Genomic DNA, 13,903 nt, shown 5'->3' with positions numbered 1-13,903 from the left:
ACACCTACACACACACACACACATGCGCGCACACGCATAAGCACACACACACATACACACACACACCTTTAGAGGTGTGTAGGTGTTCCCCTAAAACTGCTGTAGAAAAAGACTGGAAAATAGAACGGAGAGGGGAGGAGGATGGAGCAAAGGAGGGATGAGAAGGAGAAGTGTGGAGCAGAAGAGCAGAGAAGAGAAATGAGGATGAGGATGAGGAAGAGAGTGGGGTTCTTACACACTCATGGAGCACCGAGCTAGATGAAAAGGGATCAGAAGGGCTTTAACTGGAGGGAGGTGGGAGGGGACGAGAGAGAGAGAGAGAGAGAGAGAGAGGGGGCAGGGAGCGAGAGAGTGTGTGTGAAATTGAATTGGAGCAGAGGTGGAGAAAGAGAGAGGGGAGAGATGCTAACCTACTTTTCCACACCGGGGTTAGAAATAGACCCATGCAGAGGAGATAATCAACAAAAGAGGGGATGAGAGGAAAAAGGAGAGATGAAAAATAGGATATGACACCATCGCGCGGAGACCATGACTGCATGGGCTCCCAGAGGCGCAGACATCAGAGGCATAAAAATGGAGGACTTTTGGAGTCACAATGCTAGCTCAGTAGCTTTTCAACTGCCTCTTTCAACGGCTTAATGACTGCCCATTTCTCCTGTGCCTCTTCCATTTGGATTCTTTAAATTTACAAACAGCAAAAACGCCTTTAAACTATTTGCTGATGGTGGATTTAATGGAGGTATGGAGCTTGTCCCCCTCACAGCCAGTGGCCTGCTGGTTTGGAGATCTGACGGCTGTGGGATGCTGGAGAAAGTGCCTGAGGGCTGTGCAGCAGGGCTGGGGGCGCTGGGGACGGGGAACACAGTCACGAAAAGGTGGAAGCTCTCGACTGAAGGGTTTTTTGTGCAGCTTCACAGGGCTGGTTTAGCAGGGTTTGACTGCCTGAGTGAGGAACCTAAAAAAAAACTGTCAAACCCCGTTTGTTCTGTTTGCCTCTAAATGACCCCCTTATTTCTCATCTTTTATTCCTCATCTCCCACGGTGGCTTTTTACATTGTTGTTTCTGGTACTTGCTTCCTCTGTGTGTCACTCCTCTCCCCCCTTTATGCTATCTACAGTATGCAAATCCCCTTCCGACGCATCGCTTTGACCTATTTAACTGCAGTTTGCGGCGACATCGTCTCTGACAACGGCGGTTCGGATTCATCTCGACATTTCCATTCGATAAATATTGCATGTGTGGGCGGGCGTGCGCTGCTGCGTTGTTCAGTTCAGTTCAGTTCGGCTCGGCTCGGTCAAGGCGAGCCTCCGGGTTCCTCTGGGATGAGTCACGCTCGGACGATCGGCCTTAACGAACAGGCTCCGCCGATCGATGTGTACGGGCCTGACAAAGCCCGTCGATTGGGCGCGCTGAGCGAAAACGGTTCGCCGCCCCGGCCTTGCCTCAGGTCAGGCTGTCAGTGCCGGAAAAGACTAGCGCACGTCGTGCTCGCTGACTCTGTTCTGGGGTAAGCACAAGCCACCGGGTCAATAAGGCGGAGACGTCTGATACTGGGATGCCTGATACAGAGCGCCAGCGCCCGCGGGGACAGCTGGTGTCTGTTACCATGACGTCGGCGTCACTTTGTGGCTCACGGCCGGGTGTCTGTCAAGCTCGGCGGTCCTGATGGGACTCAGACGCCTTCTTTACCGGCTGCCTGCTTTTTCACAGGTTTAACTCTTTAAGCTGTAAGATCAACAAATACTGTTTGTGATTAGAATGCTCTCACTGTAACTGAACATTCTACTACCGCTGATGTAACAATCACGGCTGGTAATTTAAAGCAACGGGGTTCTGGAACACTGACTAGGAATTTTGAAAACACATTAAAAAAAAAACCTCCTCTAAGGCTGAATTTCATTACAGTCAGTGGTGCTTTCTGCACTGTCGACATTTTCTGCACCAAGCCAAACACCCCTTGCCTTGAAATTGTTTCAGATGCGTTATTTATGGATTCTATGGACTTTAATCATCGCTACTGCCATGGAACTGTTGGGGGAGAACTTTATTTTGGGAGTTATGTTAGGACAGAGCTCATGTGCTTACATGAAGGGGCCAGGGCAGCTGTTGCAGAGAGGGATGTTTTTTACTCCAGAAATTACACTCTGTTCCCAAGCTGAGGGTCAGTTCCATTTCAGCCCGGTTAAACTCAGGAAATGAATTCAATTCACAAATTTAATAATCCTCATAGAGCCTAATAGGCATTTTTCAATTCATAAATGGATTTCAATTAATTTCCTGAATGGACTGAATTGAAATTGAACTGACTCCATCCCGGCTGTGTTCTAATGTTAAACATATATTGATTGTTCTTTGAGGCTCAACAGTTAATGGGGTGGTACAGAGACCAGGGCCAGAAGCTTTTTTTTTCTTCATCTTCAAAAAATCTCAGCTCAGTGAAATTCCTGCGATGTTGGTTTCCCCTGGTGCTGTTGACAAGACCCGAAACTCTCTTCACAGGAGCCTGTCATTTTGAAATATCTCTTCAGCATAAAAAAGGCCACCTGCATCAGTACTGTCCTCCTCTGAATCTTTACCTCTTGAACTCTGTTGCTCTCTTTCTATTCCTGTCTGTGGTATTTCTTCCTCTTTGTAATGATATAAAGCATGATGCCGCTCTCCCAAATATCACTGAATGCAAGGGATTTGCAAACAAACACTAAATATGACGACTTCGTTTCATATTATGTTGATTTTTCCCATTACTTTCGCTTCCAAAAAACGGGGGAATATGCACAAAAGGGCTGTAATTCCTGTGTGCAATCACCCGACACAGATGGAATAACCCTCAAAGTCATTCTGACACTCTGCACTTTAACCTCATATTCATTATTCTATTTCAAATCCAGCTTGCAGCAGTATAAAACCAGAACGACAAAAATTGCGTCACTGTCTCAATACCTTTGCATATAATATCTGTATGTGTGTCACAACTAATGTATTCAAACATCTTCTTTCTCTCGTATGCAACTGCAACAGTTGTTTTATTAGATATTACAGCTTAGTATATTTTATTTTCATTCATGTCTTATTTTCCACCACGTTTTCCCTCACGGGATGGGCTGCTCAGTGTCTATCACTTTTGGTCTTTTTAAAAGAGTTTTTTTTTTGTGTAGCTCGTGCCTTCGTCTCGTCCCAGCGCTGGGATTTTTTTCACTGAGCCCCTTACACATTTATAGCAGGCACAACGGCTGCGATTCCGGTAGCTTCTGTCAGCTTTAATCCCACGGCAGCTGCATTGCAGGTGTTTTTTTCAGTACGGTGACGCTTCGGATGATCAGTACTGACTGACGCGCTCCATTGTGGCTCCTGCGGCCTGCCTGTGGGCCTGAGCTGGAGGTCAGGGGACTGCAGCCACGGTTCTGGCCCACTTTGATGGGGTGCTTGGGGGGTACGGGGGTGGGGTAGGGTGGGGTGCTGGGGAAATGAGATACTTTGGACGGGCAAACAAATGTTTGCCTGCAGTGTTCCTTCAAGAAGTACAATTTCAAAGTAGCCTTGTTCTTTGATCTTGTGGCAGGCCGTTGTCCACTGTGCACCCCTGTCTACCAGAGTACGCACTGGCTACATTAATCTGGACCTGAGCTAAAAATGTTCCCAGTGACGCGTACTGATTTTAGCAGGACCACCTAAAAACACAATAAGAGGACGTGACGCCACCATTGTTTACCTCTACAAACCCGGCGCCTCGATGGCGAAGCCACAGATGGATGCATCATGCAGCAATGCAGCTCAGAAACAAGCCTGCAATCGTCCGTATTATTATTTACGCTACATGTTTTTAGACAAGTCGTTTTGAGGCATACCTTATCAGCAAGATAGGCCTACATTTTAATGAAAAACAGAACATTTTTAATAATTGCAAAATGTTTCGAGAAATTATTTTTCAGCCAAAAAATATGTAAATAAAATGTACATCAAACAAGGAACAAGAATGGTTGCATAATAACCTGCATGTAAAAACTTCACTTTTTGTCAAAGTAACTTAAAATTTGTTTCCAAAATAATTTGAAATAATTTGTCTCTACCTGCCTTTGTCAGATCCTCTTGCGCTGTTGAATGAAAAAAGAAAGGGAATATATTTGCAATCTAGCGGTGACAATTACCTAGCTAGCCGGCTAGTAATGTTGACAAATATGAAGTGGCAGCAGATTCTGGTTTGTCCCCAAATTTTGTATTGCCCAACTTAACCAATCAGAAATTAGGTCACCTTGTTAAATTATTTTATTTGTTATTTTGAACAGAGTGTTTTTATGATTGGCTAGCCTTCCTGAGCAGAAAAAAATTGCGAAAAAAAAATGTGTAGTATTTTTTCTAGGGGCGGATCAAAATAACAGATTTTTCAAAGTCAATGGTCAAAGTTTGTGGGGGAGGGGGTGTACAGAGTAACTCCCACCCCCCAAATCTGACCTGAGTGAACGTGTGGCTGAGAAACACAGGCTCTTTCTTCAGTCATGACCCCCCCCCCCCCCCCCCCCCCCCACCTCTCCCCTCCCTTCCCCAGGACCCCATGGACCCCTGTGGGTCACATGTCAAGCTGAAGACCTCATTGGTGTATAGTGTGTGCTATTTGTTTCTGTTCTGGAGGTATTTGTGTGGCTGTGTCTTATGAATGAATTTGTGCATGACTCCACATGTGACTTGTTCATGGCAAATTGCATAGTTTTGTCTTTTTTAGCTGTTTTATCGTGTGTGTGTGTGTGTCCGTGTGTGCGCCCATGCACGTGCACGTGCGTTTTCTTGTGTGCATTTATATCTTTGCGAAGTGAAGAGAGAGCTCTCAACACCGTAGCGTCATCAACTTTGCACAATGTAGACGTGTGATTTAAAGGCTTCTGGGTAAAATCTGCGTGACATGCTTTGCTGTGTGAGCTACAACTAGGCCTCCACGTGAATTATTTATTTCTTTGGCTCTCTATCCCCGATGTACTGTAAGAGCATCCATAATTCAGGCTTATCAACGCCAGTAGCCATCAGCGCGGGGGTGAAATGAGTGGAGGGCTCCAGCTACCCATAACAGGCTGTATAATAACTTTTTTAATGTGATGCTCCTGTAATCCTTTATGTGGCACATTGGTGTGGACCTCGAAATTATCAGAGCACTTAATCCAATGGAATGATAGGGTGAAGCGCTAAAATGGTTAGGAGGAAATTAAGTCGAACGTGTGAGACCAATCATTTCAAAGGCAACGGGAAGAAACAAGCCCATTTGTGCTAGTTGTATGCAATGATTGGGGCGTAGTATAGTTGACTCATATCCACAGCTACATAGCTTAAGGTCAGATTTTTTATGAATAAAACCACTAAAATAGTTTATTGCTAAACATCAACCAAAAACTAAAAATTTTCTCTGTGAATTATTATGCGTTAACTGTGTATAAAATCAATAATATGAATCCATTTCATTGTATCGCACTTCATTTTTTATCCCTTATTGCGTAACAGGACAGAAAAAAAGAACGATTAGGTGTAACAGCATCTCAGAACGAATCAGTAAACGTCCAGACAAAACAATAGAATAGAATAAAATACCACGAACAAAAACAGCTGAAGAAAAAATGCCAGTAACGATTAAACAACTCAATGCACTTGCTGCTCGTAACGCAGAGACACAGGAACAAATTCGCTTCAAAGGAAGACGTCCTCCGCTACGATAAAATGGAGCAGTGACTAATTGTATAGGAGCTGAAAGGAATTAGTTTGAAGCCTTATTTCATATGCAGAGAAAATCTCTAATTCCCTGGGATGTTGAGTCATTATATTGTTTGGGGGCCTTGTAACTGACAGCCGTGCTGCCTGCTCTTGCTTTTTAAAAATGAGCATGGAGTCACCCAGTATGTGCTGGGGTTACATGGGAAACTGAGTCTTTAGGACCATGGATTAGTAGGTGGGGTAACATCACAAAGAGCACTGCTGCACATGGCCAGTAAAGGCACAGTTTAAAGGAACTGCTTTAAAGGCACAGTTTAAAGGAACTGCTTTAAAAGGCACAGTTTAAAGGAACTGCTTTAAAAAGCACAGTTTAAAGGAACTGCTTTAAAAAGCACAGTTTAAAGGAACTGCTTTAAAAGGCACAGTTTAAAGGAACTGCTTTAAAGGCACAGTTTAAAGGAACTGCTTTAAAGGCACAGTTTAAAGGAACTGCTTTAAAGGCACAGTTTAAAGGAACTGCTTTAAAAGGGATGGCACAGTTTAAAGGAACTGCTTTAAAAGGCACAGTTTAAAGGAACTTCTTTAAAAGGCACAGTTTAAAGGAACTGCTTTAAAAAGCACAGTTTAAAGGAACTGCTTTAAAAAGCACAGTTTAAAGGAACTGCTTTAAAAGGCACAGTTTAGAGGAACTGCTTTAAAAGGCACAGTTTAGTGGAACTGCTTTAAAAGGCACAGTTTAAAGGAACTGCTTTAAAAGGCACAGTTTAAAGGAACTGCTTTAAAAAGCACAGTTCAAAGGAACTGCTTTAAAAGGCACAGTTTAAAGGAACTGCTTTAAAAAGCACAGTTTAAAGGAACTGCTTTAAAAGGCACAGTTTAAAGGAACTGCTTTAAAGGCACAGTTTAAAAGAACTGCTTTAAAAGGCACAGTTTAAAAGAACTGCTTTAAAAGGCACAGTTTAAAGGAACTGCTTTAAAAGGCACAGTTTAAAGGAACTGCTTTAAAAGGCACAGTTTAAAGGAACTGCTTTAAAAGGCACAGTTTAAAGGAACTGCTTTAAAAGGCACAGTTTAAAGGAACTGCTTTAAAAGGCACAGTTTAAAGGAACAGCTTTAAAAGGGATGGCTCAAAGGGACTGTTTTGAAAGGGACGGTATAAAGGAACTGTTTTAAAGATGCCATTTAAAAGCCACAGTAGTACCTCACATGGAATTTGCAACTGCAGTCTCTGGAGTGGCAAGTCTGGATACTCCGCTTCTCCGCAACCAGGCGTTTTTGTAAGGGGGCCTATCACTGCTCAGCCTCTGCTCACACAGTGACAGGACTGGGGGATGGGAGGGTGGGGGGGGGGGGCGTTGGGGGCCCCGTGGGGGCCTGGTAAAGGGCACTCGCCCCGCTGAGAGGGGTCGCGTTCTGAGGCAGTCGCGTGGTGGAAGACTCGAGAGCCACCTCCTGTCTGTCACTCCTCCTTTTTACGTCAGCCTCCTCCCCCGACACCCCCTGCAGCTCCTTCTGGTCTCCCCCACACGCTGGGCCTGGCGGTCAGACGCGGCCGAGGCAGAGAGAGGCTGCCACGCTTCCCGGGCGTGGCAGCGGTGCAGTGGCGCGGGGGCGGAGCTACGGGAGAGAGCCGTCGTTTCTTTTTAACGGCGGTTCTCGGGGCGGCCCCGCGGGAGGAGGAGGAGGAGGAGGAGCGCCTCTCGTCGTGTCCTCAGACAGCTGGGCGTTTAGCGCAGCGTAAATATTTGTCTGCCGGTGTTAGCGTCGAGCGGGGCTACGTCAGCGCCCGTGACGGTGGAGAAGCGCTGGCAGTCCCCCCCCCCCAGCTCTGCATCTTAACCGCACCGGCTGTGTGCTCAGTCCCCCTCTGCTGCTGCTGCACGTAGCCCATCGTGACTAATACACATCGAAGCTTCAGTCATCCTGCCAGATTATACTCAGGCCCGAAGGCTCCGTTAAATCTTTTTATTTTTAATGTTTTTGCTCATTTCTATTAATAAAAGCATGGCACCGGCCTGCGTTGGACTCCGTTGTGTTGGTGCTCGTGTTGTGGACCTCCGCCACGCGTATCTGCGTATTTCGTGGCCACGTGACCCGCGTTCGTTCCCGGTCGATGACGCTTCAGGGACCCGGCGATCGTAAAAGGCGCGGCCGTCGCCAACGACAGGTTTTCGGGGGCGGAGTCTTGGCGAGCGTCGCCCTCGTTGGGATCCCGGAGTTGGAATCGGAAGCGCTGGAAGCGTGACTGGACGTCCAACAGGAGGATTATCTGGAATCGTTTCCCAGTCCTCACTGTGGGCTAGCAGAACACGCGGAATGACAGAAGAGGACGCATTAGCTCTGTGCGGTTTGAGTGCGGTTTGAGTGTGGTGATTGTTATATGCTGTCTGTGTGGGCACATTCAAATGAGTGAATGACATTACGTTACATTACATGACATTTATTTAGCAGACGCTTTTATCCAAAGCGACGTACAAAAGTGCATATCATGGTCATTGGAACAACTACAAAACACGTGTCCGATAAGGTACAATACTCATTTTGTACAGTTATTCATAGCCAAGAACACAGTCCAGTTCACACAGTGAACACCATTCTGACCAAACCGATGCTAAGTCAAACTAGTGGGCAGTTACAAGCTACAACATTAGGGCCATAATACAAAGTACAATAAGTGCTGGAATGGAGGTACATGTAACATGAGTGGCAATAAAAGGGGAATTTAAGTGAAATGATCCGCAGAGTGGTGGCAGTTAGTCCAGGTATAGTCCGAAGAGATGCGTCTTCAGACCACGGTGGAAGATGGGTAGTGAGGGAATGGTTCAAAGAGGGACAGAATTAGGGGTTGATGGATGATGTGGTGTTGGGAATGCCTGTTTGGGTGTGTACAACCTGTGCATAGTGTGAATGAAGTTCACACCAGCATGAGATGTACCATATTATCCCACTGTGCCTCCATGCACATACGTAGACTGTGAGAAATACTGATGACCAGGCATGTGGGTATTTACACAAACACACTGATTACACCCAGGCATGCGGGTATTTACACAGACACACTGATTACACCCAGGCTGGCTGAACTAAACATCAGATGCTCCATTTTCGAAGATGCTCGCAATGATGCTGGTGTGGAGAGAAGGATCCTCCATGGTCTGATGCTTTAGTATTCATGTTCATTGTTCTCATTGGGGTGTATATTCTCTGCCGCTGTTTTTGTGTTTGATTATGTGGACGTAATTATATATTTTATAGTTATGTTGTAATTGAAGCACATCGTTGTTTTGTAGGAATGAGTGCGCGCGATGGCCCATCCTGATGTTCCATTATAATGTGCAAGGAATAATGATTTATTAACCTGTACGCATAATTAAAAATTTTTTTACAACTGAAATCTTTTGTTTGTTGAAATTGCTACGTCGCTAACGTTCAGCCTCGGGCACATCAGCGGGGGAAATATCGCAGGTGTCTCGTGTCTCCCCTAGATTCTGGCGGGCGAGCTGTCGTGCTTCTTCATGAAGGCGGAGGGGGCTCAGGAGAAGACCATCGTGACGGCAGACTGCTGCTACTTCAACCCCCTGCTGCGCCGAATCGTTCGTTTCCTCGGTAACTACAGCCGCCTCGCTTCCGCTGTGGTCTGACACCCCTCAGTCTCACACACTGACTGACACACTAACACACCCCTCAGTCTCACACACTGACTGACACACTAACACACCCCTCAGTCTCACACACTGACTGACACACTAACACACCCCTCAGTCTCACACACTGACTGACACACTAACACACCCCTCAGTCTCACACACTGACTGACACACTGACATATCGCTGTCTGATACACCTCACTCTGACACACCTGCCTTACACACCTGTCAGGTACACTTCAGGTTGAAACATCTGTTGGATATTCTTCAGTCTGACACCCCCATGCTGACACACTACAGTACTCCAGTGTGTCACACTTCAGTATGACACACTCCAGTCCGACAGATCTCCATTTTCCTCAATTCAAGCTCAGGTGGCAGAGTAAAGTGGATTTAAATGCCAAATGGCGCATTGCAAATGGAGCACAGGAACTAATATCTCCATTTAATTTCAGCGATGATGATGTGTAAGTGTATAAGTGTATAATTCGTCCAGGTGCGTAGAACTGCTGAAATCCGTCCTGCTAGAGTGGATAAGTATCTGCGTTCATTTACTAATTACATACCGCGTTAGATTTTAAACTTTTCCCTGTGTGGAAACTGGTCTTTGGTTTTAGGTTGCGTTAGGTGTCTTTGTTTTTAGATTGTTTGATTCTTAGAATTGATAGATTGCGATTATTGCACTTATTGCACTATCACAAACTGTTAACCTCTGTAATCAGTGCGTTATTCGACTCAGCTTTTCAGCTGCTAATTAGGTACATTCGGAGCGACGCCTTATTAGCCCTGCTAACTCCCAGTTTAGGCAGTAAGTGTATAATTCGTCCAGGTGCGTAGAACTGCTGAAATCCGTCCTGCTAGAGTGGATAAGTATCTGCGTTCATTTACTAATTACATACCGCGTTAGATTTTAAACTTTTCCCTGTGTGGAAACTGGTCTTTGGTTTTAGGTTGCGTTAGGTGTCTTTGTTTTTAGATTGTTTGATTCTTAGAATTGATAGATTGCGATTATTGCACTTATTGCACTATCACAAACTGTTAACCTCTGTAATCAGTGCGTTATTCGACTCAGCTTTTCAGCTGCTAATTAGGTACATTCGGAGCGACGCCTTATTAGCCCTGCTAACTCCCAGTTTAGGCAGTAAGTGTATAATTCGTCCAGGTGCGTAGAACTGCTGAAATCCGTCCTGCTAGAGTGGATAAGTATCTGCGTTCATTTACTAATTACATACCGCGTTAGATTTTAAACTTTTCCCTGTGTGGAAACTGGTCTTTGGTTTTAGGTTGCGTTAGGTGTCTTTGTTTTTAGATTGTTTGATTCTTAGAATTGATAGATTGCGATTATTGCACTTATTGCACTATCACAAACTGTTAACCTCTGTAATCAGTGCGTTATTCGACTCAGCTTTTCAGCTGCTAATTAGGTACATTCGGAGCGACGCCTTATTAGCCCTGCTAACTCCCAGTTTAGGCAGTAAGTGTATAATTCGTCCAGGTGCGTAGAACTGCTGAAATCCGTCCTGCTAGAGTGGATAAGTATCTGCGTTCATTTACTAATTACATACCGCGTTAGATTTTAAACTTTTCCCTGTGTGGAAACTGGTCTTTGGTTTTAGGTTGCGTTAGGTGTCTTTGTTTTTAGATTGTTTGATTCTTAGAATTGATAGATTGCGATTATTGCACTTATTGCACTATCACAAACTGTTAACCTCTGTAATCAGTGCGTTATTCGACTCAGCTTTTCAGCTGCTAATTAGGTACATTCGGAGCGACGCCTTATTAGCCCTGCTAACTCCCAGTTTAGGCAGTAAGTGTATAATTCGTCCAGGTGCGTAGAACTGCTGAAATCCGTCCTGCTAGAGTGGATAAGTATCTGCGTTCATTTACTAATTACATACCGCGTTAGATTTTAAACTTTTCCCTGTGTGGAAACTGGTCTTTGGTTTTAGGTTGCGTTAGGTGTCTTTGTTTTTAGATTGTTTGATTCTTAGAATTGATAGATTGCGATTATTGCACTTATTGCACTATCACAAACTGTTAACCTCTGTAATCAGTGCGTTATTCGACTCAGCTTTTCAGCTGCTAATTAGGTACATTCGGAGCGACGCCTTATTAGCCCTGCTAACTCCCAGTTTAGGCAGTAAGTGTATAATTCGTCCAGGTGCGTAGAACTGCTGAAATCCGTCCTGCTAGAGTGGATAAGTATCTGCGTTCATTTACTAATTACATACCGCGTTAGATTTTAAACTTTTCCCTGTGTGGAAACTGGTCTTTGGTTTTAGGTTGCGTTAGGTGTCTTTGTTTTTAGATTGTTTGATTCTTAGAATTGATAGATTGCGATTATTGCACTTATTGCACTATCACAAACTGTTAACCTCTGTAATCAGTGCGTTATTCGACTCAGCTTTTCAGCTGCTAATTAGGTACATTCGGAGCGACGCCTTATTAGCCCTGCTAACTCCCAGTTTAGGCAGTAAGTGTATAATTCGTCCAGGTGCGTAGAACTGCTGAAATCCGTCCTGCTAGAGTGGATAAGTATCTGCGTTCATTTACTAATTACATACCGCGTTAGATTTTAAACTTTTCCCTGTGTGGAAACTGGTCTTTGGTTTTAGGTTGCGTTAGGTGTCTTTGTTTTTAGATTGTTTGATTCTTAGAATTGATAGATTGCGATTATTGCACTTATTGCACTATCACAAACTGTTAACCTCTGTAATCAGTGCGTTATTCGACTCAGCTTTTCAGCTGCTAATTAGGTACATTCGGAGCGACGCCTTATTAGCCCTGCTAACTCCCAGTTTAGGCAGTAAGTGTATAATTCGTCCAGGTGCGTAGAACTGCTGAAATCCGTCCTGCTAGAGTGGATAAGTATCTGCGTTCATTTACTAATTACATACCGCGTTAGATTTTAAACTTTTCCCTGTGTGGAAACTGGTCTTTGGTTTTAGGTTGCGTTAGGTGTCTTTGTTTTTAGATTGTTTGATTCTTAGAATTGATAGATTGCGATTATTGCACTTATTGCACTATCACAAACTGTTAACCTCTGTAATCAGTGCGTTATTCGACTCAGCTTTTCAGCTGCTAATTAGGTACATTCGGAGCGACGCCTTATTAGCCCTGCTAACTCCCAGTTTAGGCAGTAAGTGTATAATTCGTCCAGGTGCGTAGAACTGCTGAAATCCGTCCTGCTAGAGTGGATAAGTATCTGCGTTCATTTACTAATTACATACCGCGTTAGATTTTAAACTTTTCCCTGTGTGGAAACTGGTCTTTGGTTTTAGGTTGCGTTAGGTGTCTTTGTTTTTAGATTGTTTGATTCTTAGAATTGATAGATTGCGATTATTGCACTTATTGCACTATCACAAACTGTTAACCTCTGTAATCAGTGCGTTATTCGACTCAGCTTTTCAGCTGCTAATTAGGTACATTCGGAGCGACGCCTTATTAGCCCTGCTAACTCCCAGTTTAGGCAGTAAGTGTATAATTCGTCCAGGTGCGTAGAACTGCTGAAATCCGTCCTGCTAGAGTGGATAAGTATCTGCGTTCATTTACTAATTACATACCGCGTTAGATTTTAAACTTTTCCCTGTGTGGAAACTGGTCTTTGGTTTTAGGTTGCGTTAGGTGTCTTTGTTTTTAGATTGTTTGATTCTTAGAATTGATAGATTGCGATTATTGCACTTATTGCACTATCACAAACTGTTAACCTCTGTAATCAGTGCGTTATTCGACTCAGCTTTTCAGCTGCTAATTAGGTACATTCGGAGCGACGCCTTATTAGCCCTGCTAACTCCCAGTTTAGGCAGTAAGTGTATAATTCGTCCAGGTGCGTAGAACTGCTGAAATCCGTCCTGCTAGAGTGGATAAGTATCTGCGTTCATTTACTAATTACATACCGCGTTAGATTTTAAACTTTTCCCTGTGTGGAAACTGGTCTTTGGTTTTAGGTTGCGTTAGGTGTCTTTGTTTTTAGATTGTTTGATTCTTAGAATTGATAGATTGCGATTATTGCACTTATTGCACTATCACAAACTGTTAACCTCTGTAATCAGTGCGTTATTCGACTCAGCTTTTCAGCTGCTAATTAGGTACATTCGGAGCGACGCCTTATTAGCCCTGCTAACTCCCAGTTTAGGCAGTAAGTGTATAATTCGTCCAGGTGCGTAGAACTGCTGAAATCCGTCCTGCTAGAGTGGATAAGTATCTGCGTTCATTTACTAATTACATACCGCGTTAGATTTTAAACTTTTCCCTGTGTGGAAACTGGTCTTTGGTTTTAGGTTGCGTTAGGTGTCTTTGTTTTTAGATTGTTTGATTCTTAGAATTGATAGATTGCGATTATTGCACTTATTGCACTATCACAAACTGTTAACCTCTGTAATCAGTGCGTTATTCGACTCAGCTTTTCAGCTGCTAATTAGGTACATTCGGAGCGACGCCTTATTAGCCCTGCTAACTCCCAGTTTAGGCAGTAAGTGTATAATTCGTCCAGGTGCGTAGAACTGCTGAAATCCGTCCTGCTAGAGTGGATAAGTATCTGCGTTCATTTACTAATTACATACCG

At 44.2% G+C, this 13,903-nt stretch overlaps 1 protein-coding gene across 3 annotated transcripts in view; it reads left to right on the top strand.

Moving 5' to 3' along the window:
• The window catches only part of LOC118220979 (phospholipid phosphatase-related protein type 5-like), a 56,494-nt gene that overhangs the window by 27,584 nt on the left and 15,007 nt on the right, over positions 1 to 13,903 (top strand). For all 3 annotated transcript variants that reach the window (XM_035405501.1, XM_035405502.1, XM_035405503.1), the window contains one exon: positions 9,178 to 9,298. In XM_035405501.1, the coding sequence (XP_035261392.1) occupies positions 9,178 to 9,298 (121 nt within the window). The remainder of the gene's footprint in view (positions 1 to 9,177; positions 9,299 to 13,903) is intronic.

The sequence above is a fragment of the Anguilla anguilla genome, chromosome 2 (genome assembly GCF_013347855.1).
Source record: "Anguilla anguilla isolate fAngAng1 chromosome 2, fAngAng1.pri, whole genome shotgun sequence".
Taxonomy (NCBI): Eukaryota; Metazoa; Chordata; class Actinopteri; order Anguilliformes; family Anguillidae; genus Anguilla; species Anguilla anguilla.
This window is presented reverse-complemented; position numbering and strand designations above follow the sequence as displayed.